The following is a 17,393-nucleotide window of genomic DNA, read 5'->3' as shown; positions in this document are numbered from 1 at the left end:
TTATGCAATGACTTGCCTATGTTAGTGGGCTTTGTTTTCATTAGTAATAAATTATTTTGCACAGGCTTTTTATTGATAGAAAAAAGTAGACTAGTAGTAAGCATATCTCTTTCAGAGTACATCGTCATCTTTGAATCCATAGTGACTGACAAGTAATTATATGTGGAATTTGAAAACTAAGTTGGACTTTTAAAATCACATAGAATTGAACTAACAAGATAGATTATGATTGTGTAATTCAATTTACGAGCTTGGCAAGGCACAAAAAAAAGCACTTACGTCTGAGTAGTCTTTGAAAAGCTGAACTATACCCCCTTTTTCGTTTTGTTTTGTTATAGTAACTGTATCTTCTTTGATTTTCTTCTTTTGTCCTCTGCTTAGTTTCAGGTAGAAACTATTTCGCCTGCAGTTTCTGCTGGAACTGCTTGCTGTAGCTTTGGTTCATGAGATAGAAATAGTATTAGGGGTTTTTCTCTCAATAATAAGGATATTAGTCTGAATTGACTTTTTATAAATTTTTAAAAATATATATTTTATTTATTTTTTACAGAGAGGAAGGGAGAGAGATAGAGAGCTAGAAATGTCCATGAGAGAGAAACATCGACCAGCTGCCTCCTGCTCACACCCCACTGGGGATGTGCCCAAAACCAATGTACATGCCCTTGACCGGATCGAACCCGGGACCCTTCATTCCGCAGACCGACGCTCTACCGCTGAGCCAAACTGGTTTCGGCTGAATTGACTTTTTAAAAATTCTGTCACTTAAGTAGAAATTCAAGCATTATTTTTATGAATCAGATAAGCATAATTTTGGTTTGTAATATAAATATTTTACTAACTTTAGGAATTAGTTCATTTTTAAAATGTTTAAATAGAAAAATGTTCTTATTCTTATAAATGTGATTTATAATGCTAGTTATGAAAACAACTGCATGTATATCATGAACCCAATTGTTATTCCAAACTTAAAATTTTTAGAATTCTGATAAAGGTGTAAAAATTATCTTTTAGTACAGAACTTATAGAAGTCAATGAAATCAGTGCATTAATCAGACAGAAGAGACAGGAACTGGAATTGTCATGGTTTCCTGATACATTACCTGCAATTGGAAGGTAAAAAAAATAGTTCACTGAAGTGTTTTAATTGCTAACATGAATATATGATATCATTAATATTTAACTACAAATGTACCTTATTTAGTGAGTATATTTTTAAGGAAGTTTTGTGCAGATTATATTTTGGTGTTTCAGATGCTTAACAAAGATTGCTATTTAAAGAACCCTTTAAAGGACTTTCAATGTGTTTAATAATTATGGACATTTGATTCATTTAAAAGGGGTAGTGCCTAAATAATAAGATTCATTATTAATAATAGCATACATATTTGTCATTCTTCATCTACTCTTTTCCCCATGTGTATGTGCTATTAGCTGTTTTTATCATGATATTTCCTCTCCAAAATGTTCTTTTAAGTAACTATTTGATCAAGCTTCTACTCTGCCTTGTCACTCATAACTTTAAGTAATCTAGTCTTTTCTTAGTTTAAGTCCTAGCACATTGCTAGGTATATGATATTTACTTAAATCAAGCTTATACATAAAGATCAACGCTATTTGTTGCATATAACTTGAACTTTATTTTATATATCATTGTAATGTAGTTCTGTATAGGGGTCTTCATACTCTAGGACAAGCATGTCAAACTCAAAGGCTAACACAGGCCAAATAAGGTTTAAGTTTCTGTGGGCTGCAAGGATACAAAAGCTTCAATTTTCATAGAAATGTAGGATTTTTTTTTTATAGAGACATGCTGAATACAAAGGGCTGAAATAAATGAGTAATCATTAACATTAAATAATAGAGCATTTTAATAAAAATTAATATTTTTTTCTTGACATTGAGTTTCCAGACAATGGATAACTGCACAAATCAATAAACATAATGCAGATAAACCTATTTTTCTTGTTCTCCGAAAGCAAAATATTTCCTGTTGTGCACACCAAATAAATCAGTATAAGATTAATACATGGCAGTTGGCTGCTAAAATATTTGCTGCTAGTATTAGTGGAGAGAAATGGCGAACCTGTGCTTAAGGCGCGTAAGGGAAATGAATGCAACACGATTATAGTAATCAGTCATTAGTGAACATTGTAGTTTGTTGTTATTATGTATACTAGAGGCCCAGTGCACGAAATTCATGCACGGGGGGGGGGGGGGGGGGGGGGCAGGGGGGTTCCTCAGCCCATCCTGCACCCTCTTCAATCTGGGACCCCTTGAGGGATGTCTGACTAACTGCCCATTTAGGCCAGATCCTGATCCAGCCAGTCTGATTACCCCATAACCACTCCCCTGCCAACCTGAGAGATGCCTAACTGCTCCCCTGCCAGCTTGTTTGCCCCTAGCTGCCCTTTCCCTGTGGGCCTGGTCACCCCTAACTGCCCTCCCATGCAGGCCTGGGTCCCCCCCAACTGCCCCTCCCTTCAGGCCCCATCGCCCCCAACTTCTGTCCTGGCCTGGTCACCCCTATCTGCCCTCCTCTGTAAGCCTGATTGCCCCAACTGCTCCCCTTGAAGTCATGGTCCCTCCCAACTAACCTCCCCTGTTGGTCATCTTGTAGCAGCCATCTTGTATCCACATGGGAGCAGCCATCTTGTGTGTGGGAGTGACAGTCGTTTGCATATTACTCTTATTAAATAGGAAGAGGCCTGGTGCATGGGTGAGGACCAGCTGGTTTGCCCTGAAGGATCTCCCGGATCAGCCTGGGCGAGGGGCCTGTGGTGGTTTGCAGGCCGGCCACGCCCCTCGGCAACCCAAGCGGAGGCCCTGGTATCTGGGATTTATTTATCTTCTCTAATTGAAACTTTGTAGCCTGGAGTGGAGGCCTTGGCTTGGGTTTTCCTCCATTGCCAGGAAAACCCAAGCCTCCTGCTCTCTCCATGGCTACAGCCATCTAGTTGTGTTAATTTGCATATTTTCTCCTGATTGGCTGGTGGGTGTGGCTAGTGGGTATAGTGGAGTGATGGTTAATTTGCATATTATTCTTTTATTAAATAGGATAACAGGATATTGTAAAAGTTAAGTTACAAAATTTTTACTAAAACGTTTCTTACATACTGGTATATTAGCTGGATCGCAAAAGAATTTGTTGTGGGCCACATGCAGCCAGAGGGCCCTGAGTTTGACATGCTTGCTCTAGGAATAACAATGCAACACAAATAGAAGTAAAATTAGGAAGCCTAGATGAGACCTCTCCTTTGTTATATATTTCTATACATATATATTTTGTTTGTTTGTTTTCAAAGCTTCTCTCCTCCTCCAGAATCTCATCTTATATTGGATAAAATAGTCTTGTTAGGAGACTTGAATTGATGAGTAAATATGAATCAGAAAAGAAGCTAACAGTGGATTGTGCTTGGATTCAGAAACTTTAGGGAATTAGCAGGTCCTTGGGAACATAGGGAATGTTGAAGAGTCATCATCTTTAAATGAAGGAATTTAAAAATATAATATAGCAACAGAAACCAGGTTTTAAAAAAAGTGATATATTTTGATATTTGGGGCTTGAATTATGCTGTAAAATGAAGACGTAGCAAAAACTGTGATATCATCCATGAAATATTACAGAATTCAAGTAATATAGTTCTATTTCCAATATTTAAATTTGTTTTTGTTTCTTATAGTTGATTTCAGAGAGGAAAGAAGAAGTGAAGAGAGAGAGAAACATCAATGATGAGAGAGAATCATTGGTAGGCTGCCTCCTGCCACGCCCCCAGCTGGGGATCAAGACCACAGCCCAGGCATGTGCCTTGACTGGTATCAAACCATGGCCTCCTGTTCATAGGTCGATGCTCACCCAGTGAGCCGCACTGGCTGGGCCATTATTTAAAATTTTTAACTCATGGACTGATTTCCCTTTGACCCTGTTAATTTCCTTAAAATCTTGATTTGATTAATTCCTCAAAATTATTTCTTAGGTTGCCTAGAAAGGGAATGGGTACAAGGGGCATGAGGTGCTTTCTGGAGTAGTGAAAATTATATTTTTTTATTGGGGTTGTGGTTACACAGATATATATATATAGTGATCAAAAGTCATCAAACTGTACCCTTAAAATCTTTGCATTTTATTATTCAAGGGACTTTTTTTAGAATAGCGAAAAACAAATAACAGCTAAAAATCTTGATAAAATATTGTTTAAAAGAGAAACAACTATTTTATATTTATATTTACTTGGATCTCCCTTTACCATTAATTTATCTGAAAAAAACATGCTCTTGAAGGTTTTTTTCTTTGCAGCTAATTGCCATCCTTAAACAATGAGTAACCTTGAATTTACATTTTTAACTAACAAATAATTAAAGCATCCTGTACTTTTATATTGCAAACCTAATTGAAAATTGCTGGTTTAATTTTTTAAACCATTTAAACAAAAAATGTCTTTTGTTTTGTTTCCAATTTTCAGAATTGGTTTTATACCCTGGAATATTGAAACAGAAGTCCTTCCTCTCAACCCTTCTGTGTTGCCGAGAACTATTTTTCCAACAAGTACCATATCTTTAGAGAATTTTGGTAAAGTTTGTGAAGTTCTTTTCTACTTTTAAAAAAATCTGAGCTTCTTTTCAGTCTCATAAACAGTGTATTGATGACTTAGAAAAGCTGTTAAATAAGGTTTAAATACAATAGTAAGTCTAAATATTTTTGTAAATATTTGGTCAGTGACTTGACTTTAAAATTGTTCAAACCTGAAATTCCTTTTATATTAAGAAATTACAAGTTAATGTTTTCGAGGACTAATTTGAAGTCTCCCTTTTATTTAGGGCTTCAGTGTCCAGACCATAGACCTTTAGAAAAGCATATTATAATATCTCCTATTGATTATGAACAAAGAATTTGAGTCTTTATTTCTGACAACTTGTTTTCTATTGCATTTCGCCAAGGTACCAATTCATAAAGCAAATGACAGTTATCAGACCAAACATATTTTCCTCTGTGTTTTCTCCTCTATATAAAATTGCCTAGATGGATTCAAATCTTGTGACAACTTATTTCAGTAGCATTAAAAGAAGCTGATAAATATCTGATATTACTCAGATGTTAGTAGCTATTCATTTATTCATAATTTAATTCATAAGTATATTTTGTTTCACTCTGTTATAAATGTCTATTATATGCTAAAATAAGCTGAAGCCAAACTATTCTCATTTATTGAAACATATACTTACTTTTTACCCTTTAAAAAATTATTAGGTACTTCTTGCAAGGGATATGCATTAGCACATACTCAAGAAGGAGAAGAGAAAAAGCAAACTTCCAGTACATCAAACACCAGAGGATCAAGACGAAAATCTGCAGCAGCAATTCCTACAAGGAGATCTACACGTAACACAAGAACTGAAACGGTCACTCATTCTCAGAAATCCCCAGCATCAAATAATTCTGGGTATGATGCCCCAGAAAACAGTAATCCATCTCTAAGTGTTTCTTCTTCTGCTGAGTCAGAAAAGCAAACAAGACAGGCCCCCAAACGGAAGTCTGTAAGAAGAGGAAGAAAACCGCCTTTACTGAAAAAGAAACTTCGAAGCTCTGTACCTCCTCCTGAAAAAGCATCTTCCAGTGATACAGTAGATGAAGAAACAGCAGAATCTGACACACCACCTGTGCTAGAGAAAGAGCACCTATCAGATGAAGAAAGTAGAAACACTTGTACTGTGCAGACAAATGTAGAAAATAAGTCTGCTAATGGCTTGAAAAGTTGCAGTGAGCAAATAGAAGAAAGTGAGGAACATTCTGAAAACCATGACACAGGGGAAAAAGTAGAATCTTCACATTCTGAGTCTTGTATCCAAGATCCTCCTATTCTAATTGGAGAAGAGGAGGACGTTCAGAAAGTTAAGAATACGGGTATTGAGGAAATTCAAAAAATTGAGAATGCAAGTATTGAAGAAGTTCAAAAAGTTGAGAATACAGGTATTGAAGTTCAAAAAGTTGAGAATATGGATAACGAGTCTAAAGTTTTTTGCATAGAAGGTGATATTTCTAAAACTATTTCTGAAGAAGGAGGTGATCGATCAGAAAATGAAGACCAAATATCTGTACCCTCAGAATCAGAAGTAAAAGTAGATAAGTGTACAGATCATCCTCCGAATGATGCTCTGACATATTCAGCATCTGAAATTGAAGTACACCAACCTGTACCAAGCCTAGATGAGTTATCTGAGAATGCAGAGATAGTGGTTAATGAAGAAAAAGTTGTAGAGGTCAATGAAGAAAAAGTTGTAGAGGTTAATGATCAAGAGGTTATAGAGAGTCCTATAGTAGAAATTATTGATCATAATAGTTCTACAGTAAAAGAAGAACAGCTTGGAGACAGCCCAAAATTAGAATCTTCTGAGGGTGGAATTATACAAACAGAAGACAAAACCTCTATTGAGATCTCAGAGATTCAGTTACCTGGGCATGTTGAAACTGGAGATGCAGAAGTAATGTGTGATACTTCAGGGAATGAAAATTTCAATAGTATTCAAGACTCTGAAAGTAATTTATTAAAAAATAATTTTAACACCAAGTTAGACACATCTTTAGAAGAAAAGGCTGAGTCTCTGGTTGAACATCCCAGGTCTACAGAATTGCCTAACACACATGTTGACCAGATTCAGAAGCATTTTAGTGAAGACAATAATGAAATGATACCTATGGAATGTGATTCTTATTGCAGTGATCAGAATGAATGTGGAATTGAACTGTCTATAAATACTGATGCAAAACAATTGAACAAGAATTCTGCAGAGCACAGTTTTCAAAATGATATGCCTTCTTCTGATCTTGTAAGTGAAAAAGTTGAAACTGTATCTCAGCCACTAGAAAACCCAATAGATATGATAGATAAAGCAAAAAAGCCTCGTATTCGAAGATCTAGATTTCATTCTCCATCTACAACTTGGTCTCCCAACAGAGACACTACACGGGAAAAGAAGCGGTCTCAGTCTCCATCTCCCAAAAGAGAAACTGGAAAAGAAATCAGGAAGTCTCGGTCACCATCTCCCAAAAAAGAATCAAGAGGACGGAGAAAATCTCGTTCTCAGTCCCCAAGAAAGGATATTGCAAGGGAAAGAAGGCAATCACAGTCTCGATCTCCAAAAAAAGATAGCACAACAGAAGGCAAAAGATCAGAATCACTCTCTCCAAAGAGAGACACTTCTAGAGAGAACAGAAGATCTCAGTCAAGAGTGAAAGATTCCTCCCCAACAGAAAAATCTAGGTCCCGGAGCAGAGAAAGAGAAAGTGATAGAGATGGGCCTAGGAGAGAGAGAGAAAGAGATAGAGAAAGGAGAACCAGAAGGTGGTCTAGGTCCAGATCTCGTTCTAGGTCACCATCAAGATCTAGAACAAAAAATAAGAGTTCATCATTTGGTAGAAATGACAGAGAGAGCTACTCTCCTCGGTGGAAGGAAAGATGGGCAAACGATGGTTGGAGATGTCCACGAGGAAATGATCGGTACAGAAAGAATGACCTAGAGAAACAGAATGAAAATACAAGAAAAGAAAAAAATGACATCAGTCCAGATGCTGATGACCCAAATTCTGCTGACAAACATAGAAATGACTGTTCCAGTTGGGTAACAGAAACAATAAATTCTGGACCCGATCCAAGGACCAGACATCCAGAAAAGTTAAAAGATTCCCCTTGGGAAGAAAATAGAAATGAGAATTCAGGGAACACTTGGAATAAAAACGTTGGTTCCGGTTGGATGTCTAACCGTGGTAGAGGTAACCGGGGCAGAGGCACTTACAGAGGTAATTTTGCCTATTCAGATCAAAATGAAAATCGGTGGCAAAACCGAAAACCCCTCTCAGGGAATTCAAATGGTTCAGGGAATGAATCTTTCAAGTTTGTGGAACAGCAACCCTATAAACGGAAAAGTGAGCAAGAGTTCTCATTTGATACACCAGCAGATAGGTCCGGGTGGACATCTGCATCTAGTTGGGCTGTGAGAAAGACTCTCCCAGCAGATGTGCAAAACTATTATTCACGACGAGGGAGGAATTCCTCAGGCTCACAGTCTGGATGGATGAGACAGGAAGAGGAAACACCTGAACAGGGTAATGTATTCTGTTTATTTATTAACAGTTTTTTATTTGAGAAAAGAGACTACAAGTTTTAATGCCTTATTCATTTGAATTGAAATGATCTGTCTTTATAGTTTTACTAGAGGCCCAGTGCATGAAATTTGTGCGCGGGGGCGGGGGGCTGGGGGGGAATCAGGGAAGGAGGAGAAGAGTATTTCATCAGCCTGGCCTGTGCCCTCTCGCAGTCCAGGAGCCCTCAGGGGATGTTCAACTGCCACGGAGGCCGAGAGGCTCCTGCCGCCACCGCTGCACTGGCCAGCTGTGAGCCCGGCTCAGCTGGCTGAGTGGCGCCCCTGCCCCCCCTCCCCCCAGCCCCTGTGGGAGCACACTGACCACTAGGGGGCAGTTCCTGCATTGAATGTCTACCCCCTGGTGGTCAGTGTGCATCATAGTGACCATTCTGTCATTAGGTCGATTTGCATATTAGCCTAATATATAGGATAATGTTATATGGGGTAATGTTAATTGAATCCCAATTGTTTATAGGTCACTTTATATTTTAAATAAATATATACACATCAGTTTTTATTTTCTTATTTCATCCTACCCCTGCCTGAAACTTTGCAAAACATTTAGTATTTTAAGTATAATTTGCTATAATAGAAAAACTTGGGATGTTTCTATGCAGGATTTTACTTCTACTTATTTTACTTCAGATGTGTACTCATGAGTTATTTTGATAATTTGTTCTCATATAAATTTTTTTTTTAACATTTTTTTAAATTACATTTTTATTGATTTTGTACAGAGAGGAAGGGAGAGAGATAGAGAGCTAGAAACATCAATGAGTGAGTCTCATCAATCAGCTGCCTCTTACACACCCCCTACTGAGGATATGCCTGCAACCAAGGTACATGCCCCTGACCGGAACTGAACCCAGGACCTCTCAGTCCCCAAGCCGACGCTCTATCCATTGAGCCAAACCGGTTTCGGCTCATATAAATCATTTTTAAAAAAATATATTTTATTGATTTTTTACAGAGAGGAAGAGAGAGGGACAGAGAGTTATAAACATCGATGAGAGAGAGTCATCGATCAGCTGTCTCTTGCACACCCCCTACTGGGGATGTGCCCGCAACTAAGGTACATGCCCTTGATCGGAATCGAACCTGGGACCTTTCAGTCTGCAGGCAGACGCTCTATCTACTGAGCCAAACCGGTTTCGGCTAAATCATTTTTTTAATAAAGATTTATCTTTCTTGACTTTTTTTGCTAACAATGTAAGAAAAAGTTGTCGAAGATTAAAAACCTGAAATGAGTTTGTATTTATTTCCTTCTTGAGCTACTGCTTATATTGATGGATATTATCAAGTAACTGTATTCTTAAAAATTATTTTAGTTGCATGTTTTCTTTTAGAAAATCAGCCCACATTATTTAGAAATAATGAGTGTAACCCAAATAATTAGAGATCGGTTTAGATGTCTGAGTCTGTTCATTGCTATTTAATTTTACTATAACCATCAGTTCTTTGTTTCTAAAGAAATTTGTGACATATTTTTCACAAGCCTTTTTCTTTTGATAGATTCTAACTTAAAAGACCAAACAAACCAACAAGGTGATGGTTCTCAGCTACCTATAAATATGATGCAACCACAAATGAATGTAATGCAGCAACAAATGAATGCACAGCACCAGCCTATGAATATCTTCCCATATCCAATGGGTGTTCATGCTCCTTTGATGAACATCCAACGCAATCCATATAATATTCATCCTCAGCTACCCTTGCATCTGCACACAGGAGTACCTCTCATGCAGGTAGCTGCTCCTACCAGTGTATCTCAGGGACTGCCGCCACCCCCACCCCCTCCCCCACCATCCCAACAAGTCAGCTACATTGCTTCACAGCCAGATGGAAAGCAATTGCAGGTATGTTTTTAGCAACTCAAGTTTAATCAACATAGCCATTGTAAGCAATTAGCTATTAGGAACAGATATTCAAGAAAGGGCTTCCTGTCATACAAAACAATTATTTATATCATTAGGTTTATGCAGCGATTTTCAACCTTTTTTATCTCATGACACATATAAACAAATTATTAAAATTTTGCAGCACAACAAAAAAATGCATTTTTTTGCCAATCTGACAAAATCAATAGGTGTAAATTTGATTCATTGACACTGGACAGCTATTGTTGTATTAGTTATTTTTTTATTTGACAATCAAAGAGAAAATAGGTCAGTGTCCCTGATTAAATCATCAGGTATTGCAAGTTTTAAAATTCTTGTGGTACACTGGTTGAAAATCGCTGGGTTTATGGTAAATCTTCATAACCCCTCTTTCACAGTTCTTCTCCTAAACCTCCCTCCCCCCAAGTAAGAAACTGAATTGAATATATATTACCAAGTCTACATTATAATGTTATTAAATTCCAAACAGGTTTTTTCACCTTAAGAGGACCAGATAATAATGAGCCAAACTAGAATTGTTGTGGATGCTTCGAATTTTTCCCTAATTCATTGGACTTGTCAGGGGGTGGGAACTTGAGATAAAGTACTGGAATGAAGCTTGTAGTGTCTTATTTGATCAGATGCCAGTTAAACTACTCATTAGCTATTACTGTCTCATATTCGTGAATTTACCATACTAAAAAGAATGAGGTGCCTCTGAGGCATACAGATCATTTGAATAATTTGTAAGCATTGTGTTGCTTATAGTTTTATGTCTACATTTCAGAAATCCTAGAATCCTGATAGCAAGATATAGTTGGAAGAACAAGGGAATGGGATTCCAGAATATGGGATCTTAAATCTTTTTCTGCTGTCAACTCACTGCAAGCCACTTGACTTCACTGCCTATTTCCTCTGATCTTTAAAGGAGGCACTTTAATTTCCATAAGGAACCTTGCAGGAAAGATACTGTTCTCTAAATGCTCTTCTTGTTTTTAGTGTTGGTGTCAGAACATTACAATACACATGCATAATTTAAAAGTCATCTTGACATCTTTAAATAGTGGTTTTAAGAATGTTACTCATTATTCTTCAGAGTCCTTTAGATATAAAAGACCTGAAATAATGCATTTCTCTTTAAGTACCAAGATTGAATTGCTTTGAATTTTTTAAATGTTATTTCTAATTGTAACTAAAGATTTATATTGAGTACAAGTAATTCATTAATTGATGATAACTCTTTAAAACAGGGTATTCCTGGTGCTTCTCATGTAACTAATAACATGAGTACACCAGTCTTGCCTGCTCCAACAGCAGTCCCTGCAAATATGGAAACAGTTCAGGGACCAAGTTCTGGTAATGCTTCGTCATCAAGTCACAGCAAAGCCTCTAATGCTGCTGTAAAATTGGCAGAAAGCAAAGTAAGTGTTACAGTGGAAGCCAGCGCAGATAGCTCGAAGACAGACAAGGCAAGTTCAAGGTTGAGAGCAACCTACAAAATTTTGTTTCTGATAAAGTTGAAAAAAAATAACAGCTTTCTATTGTATAAGTGATAAAGGAAATTTATTAATTTATTGATTTATTATTTGAAGGGTCCTGTCTAGATATGTTGATGCCCATTGAGTTGCTAGTAATATTTCATAATTATTTTTAGAAATGTTTGATATGTATGTTAGTAAATAAATTTTGTGTTTACAACATTCATATTTGAAGAGCTAATAATGCAAATGCACAGTGCTTTTAATTTTATATTTTTAAATAGTGTTTGATAGTATTCAATTGGGAAAATAATAATTATACATTTTCTTCTTATTAGAAATTGCAAATTCAAGAGAAAGCAGCACAGGAGGTAAAACTGGCCATTAAGCCCTTTTACCAAAATAAAGATATCACCAAGGAAGAATATAAAGAGATTGTACGAAAAGCAGTAGATAAAGTAAGTTATAGCTTTAGTGTAGTTCTGTATGTATTGTTTTGAACCATCTCTATTTTAATGGAATGCTTAAGTCTAATTAAAATAATAAGAGCTGCCTTCTTCTAATTCTTGTCTGCTTCCTTAACTGTTGAATAAGGTCATATAAGATATGAAGAAACATGGGAAAATGTCTGGTTTGGGTTGTTTTTCACAAAGCTGTCATTTTATTCCTTTTAACTATGAAAAAAATATTTCTCTCATTTTTCCATAGGTTTGTCATAGTAAGAGTGGAGAAGTCAATTCTACTAAAGTGGCAAATTTGGTTAAAGCCTATGTAGACAAATACAAATATTCACGTAAAGGAAGCCAAAAGAAAACTCTGGAAGAACCTGTGTCTACTGAAAAAAACATAGGCTGAAATGGAGAGCACTATAAAGGACACTGTCAAGATATCTGCAAAGTGCAATTTCAACATATACCTTTAACTGAAAATCATACCTAACTGTGATTGAAATTTGGTTTTGATAAAATTATTTTTTTTAACGTAGAATATGCTTTGTTCAAAATAAATAATAGTTCTGCACTGTAACTTCTATATCCTTTCCTCCCTCACCCCAAATAAGAGCAAATTCAAGGGAAAGTAAAGGGGTTAAGGAATGCATTATTACTAGGACTGTGTTACAGTGTGGATGCTGCAAGATGTACATACAGCTTTTTTATTTGAACAATGGAGTGCATAAATTAGAAATTTCTAAGTGCACTGGATTTGGAAGAGATATATATATTATTCTGTCAGGCTAAAAATAAAGGATGATCTATATGATTTCCCCCTCTAATTATAGAAAGTTAAGTAATGTATTACCATGAAAAATATTTCTTATAAGAGAACATACCAATTGCAGGATTCCTAATCTGTATTTTTGAAAGCACACATCTGAATAAATTGCTTTGCTAGAAAACATGATCATGTGAGTAAAACTCAGTGTTCAAAACTTGGGAGCACTGTTGACCTATTGTATCACCAAATAAAGGGTATGCTGCTTGTTTTTCTTTGTGGCCTCCCCCCTCCCCCCCCCCCGCGCTCCTCCCCTCCCCCCCCATTTGAGATGAAGCTATATTTACATTTGCTAGATTTACAGCTTTGGCAGTCTAAATTCTTAGTTGAATTTAGAAGATCAGTGTGGAAAAAAGTGTTGACTTTGTAAAAATTGTTTTTTCATAATATTTCCTATCAATCAGAGATGACAAATTATCTGTGCCAACCAGAGAACTGCAGTAAGTGGTTGTGATCCTCTCTTTCTTGAGACTAAGGTAGAATTGTGAGACTCGCTTCAGTGGCTTTCAGGTGGTTGTTCATTTGTCTAATCACTAATGAAATTCTTTTCACACTTGAGATATCCAAATGTTTTACAATGAATGAAGTGTTAATTTGATGACCGTGTGATGGCCATTAAGCATGTTGTAAAAATGTAGACATTAAAATCTGTGTTTTGAAAAGGGAGAGGAATTAAATAATGGAATTTGGGTTAGGTCTTCAGAGGCTAGGGATTTGGTTGTTTTTTTAAGTATTAAAATATGTTAAATTTTATAAAAGGTAAGTTAAAAATATTAATAGTATCGTTATTTTAATTGCCATTTTGGAAGAAAACAATGAATTGTCTCCATGGTAATCTGTCTTTAATTCTAGAACAATTTTAGGTAGATACCAAATACTGGAAAGCTATTCAGACAAAGATATGGCTCAATGAAACAGGCTGACCCTTTTACTAGCTAAACTAGCAAGAGCAATATTCTGTAGGACTGTGCTTTTCTGAAATAAAGATTGTGTTTCTCAATTTTATGTGCATAATACTTTCCTGGTGCTAGCTTTGATAGGCAAAATATTTTGAAATGATGGCCCCAGTAATGATTCTGCTAGTTCATAATCTTTAGTAGATTATGAGTATAATCCCAAAAAGTATTAGAAACATTTCCAAGCAGCTTTTGATCTTTATTCTGCATTGTTGGGCATTTGTAATATGGTATTCTACTGATTTATATATATATTTTTAATTAAAGTTTGTGTTTAGATTGTGGGAAAGTGTAGAAGTATATTTCTTCTAATAAAATATTAAGACAGTATTTTAAATATCAATGCACACATACTTGTTTCAGTTTTGAGCTCTAGAAACAACTGTGTTAACTTTAAATCTATTTTGAGTTAAAGCTGGTTTGAAAATTTTATAGCATATTGCCTAAGCCAGTTAATCACACAATGCCTACTTTTGCTTCATTTTTTTTTTTTTTTTCAGTGACGTTTGGGATTTGGGTGACATTTTAAAATTTGCTTTACTATTTATCCTTTGAAAACATGTTTAAAATAAGTTTTTAAAGAAAAACTAGTTGATGTGATAAAATCTCAGATGTTTGGTAGCACTGTCATGAATTATTTCCACCTTTCCTGAAAATAAGGTATAATCCATATTGTTGGTGTACTGGTTAGTCCACATTTAGAATAGCTAATGAAGAATTTACTGCATTAGAATTCAAACTTTTAAAACTTTGAAACATTTGAGAACGTATTAGAAAGTGCATGCTTTATGTTAAAAAATACATTGCTTTAACATTCCCCATTCTTGGTTTTTCAGAAATTTATATTAATTTTGCATGTGTGCAAACTTAAAAATATTTTGTGGTGTTAGATTTATTTATGAAGATTCAGTATTAACTTGACCTTTGAAACCTTGTCCCTTTAACTTACTAGTCACATTGACCAATGTTTTAAGAGCTAAGGATGCCTAGAATTTTGAGACTGAAGGTAGTTATTATTTGAACATTCCAAAAGTTTTGTGATTTTCCCCCCCCCCTGGTAATTACCACATTTTCTTCTTCATCTCCCTCTAAATGGCCACAGTATGTACTACTTGTGTTCCATCAAGATGTAGTTTCAGGAGCACAGGGGTGGTTGCCCATGGTTCATGAGACATGGTTTGTAGTGTGGGGACAGAGTGCTGTCTACTGAAACAAGGCTCTTAAACAGATGTGTAGTATGTAATATTTTCTAATAAATTCTTTTGATAAACAAAGTAGTGTCTTGAACATCTTATTAAGATTCCTGGGAAATGGATTTTTATTTCATAATTCTTTCCAGACATTTATTGAAGTGTTCCTTGGATTTGTACCAAAGTAACCAGCATCATAGTTACATTAATGTCCAAGTTGTAAAGCAAGCTTCAAGTTAACTACAAGCATCTGTTTTTACAGCATTTTTCCTAATTACATAATCATTACAGGAAAGTAGAAACACTTTAGTAAATAAAAAAAATCCATAAAGACAGAAGAAACAGAATAGCAAAACGAGAAAAATTGCCCGTGATTCTACCATTTAAAGGTAACAACTATTAACACTGATTAAATTGCACATAATGGTTGTAAGTCCTCCTTTTCACTTAATGATGTATTGAGAAGTTGTCATTTTAATAAAAATTATTCTAGAGCGTGATTGTTAATGGCTATATAGTGTTCTATTATATAGGTACCAGAGGCCCAGTGCAAGAAATAGGTGCAACTGAGTGGGGGCTCCCCCAGCCTGGCCTGTGCCCTCTCAATGTGGGAGCTCCACAACTGCCCCAAAGAGGTAGGTCCAGCCCACCCATCCGGGGCTTCTTGATGGATTGCCCCAAAGAGGTAGGCCAGAGCTGCGGCACCCACCGCCTCGCCATGCACACAGCACCAAGGTCCCACCCGCCTGCCCACGCACACAGCTGCACCCACATCTGGTGACCGCTCATTACAACATGAGAGCATCACAGCGTGAAGGTGTCGCAACCACACAGGCTTTTAGTAGCATTAGAGGCCTGGTGCATAAAATTGGTGCACAGGTAGGGCTCCAGCCCTGGCCGGTGATCAGGGCTGATGGGGGCCTTCTGACTGCCAGCCGGGGCCTTCATTCCACACCACCCCCTGGTGGTCAGTGCATATCATAGCGAGTTGAACTCTTGTAGGGACACTGCATATTAGCCTTTTATATATATAGATTCTTTAAACGGCCTCTGTAAGATGTTTTTACTAATATAATTAAGTCAGTAAAATATAAATGGTACTTATATAAAGACTGATACATCTGACTATATAGTAGTAAATTGTACCCATATCAGATTGTTTTCTGGGGGTTAACTCGTAAAAGTAGGATACCTTGGTCAATCGGTTTTTATTTTCCCATAAAATTTAAGATATAATTATGTACATACATTTAATATATAACTTAAAAGTTCAATTATAGTATAAAACTCCATTTTCCTAAGCTGGTTTTTCTATCCAGAGAGCACCATCAGAAATTTTTCTTTATGTTCCCATACTCTTCATCACATTTACAAAAATGCTTTTTGAGGTAGAATACTCAGTTACCCCAGCACATAAATTACGTAAACTGTTCTGCATCTCTTGTCCCTTAAGAAATTGAAGATCGCCCTGGCTGCTTTGGCTCAGTGGGGAGAGCACCGGCCTGTGGAGCTAAAGGTCCCAAATTCAGTTCTGGTCTAGGGCACGGACCTCGGTTGCAGGCTCCTAGGCCCTGCTCGGAGCTCATGCAGGAGGCAGCCAACCTTTCCCATTGGTGTTTGTCTTTCCCTCTCCTGTAAAAAATAAAAAATAAAAAATAAATTGAAGGTATACTCTGTCACCTATGTTTATTTTATAATGGTTCTATTCTTTGGTTGATAAGTAACTTTTGACTATTAGAAACAATGAACATTCTTTTTGTCTATGAGGTTACATTGAATTTCAGGATATGCACATTTTAATTTGAGCCATACCAAAAGGCTCTCTAAAAGGAGTATACTAATTTATAGTTCTTCTACAGTTCCTGAGCTTAGTAAAGGACATATGTAATAATTTCAACAAAAAATATATTTTTTTAAATCCTGAAAACGTTGAACAAATCTGGCCAAAAGGGTCAGCTAACACTGGTCGGCAAACCGCAGCTCATGAGCCACATGCAGCACTTTGGTCCCTTGAGTGTGGCTCTTCCACAAAATACCACATGCGGGCGTGCACATACAGTGTGATTGAAACCTCGAGGCCCCTGTGCAGAAGTCTGTATTCGGCCTGGGCGAGTCTTTTGAAGAAGTGGATCTAATGCTAAGACACACTCAAGGGGCCAAAGAGCCACATGTGGCTTCCGAGCCATGGCTTGCCAACCACTGAGCTAACAGTTCAAACTATACACTAGAATGGATAGTTGTTGACTGGAAACTGGTTTCAAGTTAGTATAATCTTCTGCCTAAGAAATGTTCCTTTGTTAAGGGAATTCCCAGAAAGTTTTGGAGGCTCTAAAAGTGGAGCAGTGTCAAATTAATAAATACTTGGAAAATAAATCTGAGGAATTATGGAAAACTTTAGAAAGATAACAAAATTAACAGGAAGAGAATATTTAATGGAACCAGTGAAGCAAATACAAAAATAATGATTGGCACCCAAAATTG

The 17,393-nt window shown here is 36.5% G+C and overlaps 1 protein-coding gene across 11 annotated transcripts in view; it reads left to right on the top strand.

Annotated features, from left to right (window-relative positions):
- Positions 1 to 12,977, top strand: part of SCAF11 (SR-related CTD associated factor 11) — a 76,069-nt gene extending 63,092 nt beyond the window's left edge. For 5 of the 11 annotated variants that reach the window (XM_036456173.2, XM_045587936.1, XM_036456175.2 and 2 more), the window contains 7 exons: positions 1,012 to 1,113; positions 4,461 to 4,567; positions 5,246 to 8,098; positions 9,649 to 9,995; positions 11,267 to 11,485; positions 11,833 to 11,952; positions 12,203 to 12,977. In XM_036456173.2, coding sequence (XP_036312066.1) covers positions 1,012 to 1,113; positions 4,461 to 4,567; positions 5,246 to 8,098; positions 9,649 to 9,995; positions 11,267 to 11,485; positions 11,833 to 11,952; positions 12,203 to 12,349 — 3,895 coding nt within the window. In that variant the 3' untranslated portion in view covers positions 12,350 to 12,977. The remainder of the gene's footprint in view (positions 1 to 1,011; positions 1,114 to 4,460; positions 4,568 to 5,245; positions 8,099 to 9,648; positions 9,996 to 11,266; positions 11,486 to 11,832; positions 11,953 to 12,202) is intronic. The other 6 variants (XM_036456176.2, XM_036456174.2, XM_036456179.2 and 3 more) reach the window with 6 other exon arrangements.
- The last annotated feature ends 4,416 nt before the right edge of the window (positions 12,978 to 17,393 follow it).

This window comes from Pipistrellus kuhlii, unplaced genomic scaffold, assembly GCF_014108245.1.
Source record: "Pipistrellus kuhlii isolate mPipKuh1 unplaced genomic scaffold, mPipKuh1.p scaffold_m20_p_3, whole genome shotgun sequence".
Classification (NCBI taxonomy): Eukaryota; Metazoa; Chordata; class Mammalia; order Chiroptera; family Vespertilionidae; genus Pipistrellus; species Pipistrellus kuhlii.
The sequence above is the reverse complement of the archived record's forward strand: the minus strand, read 5'-3'. Positions and strand labels throughout refer to the sequence as shown.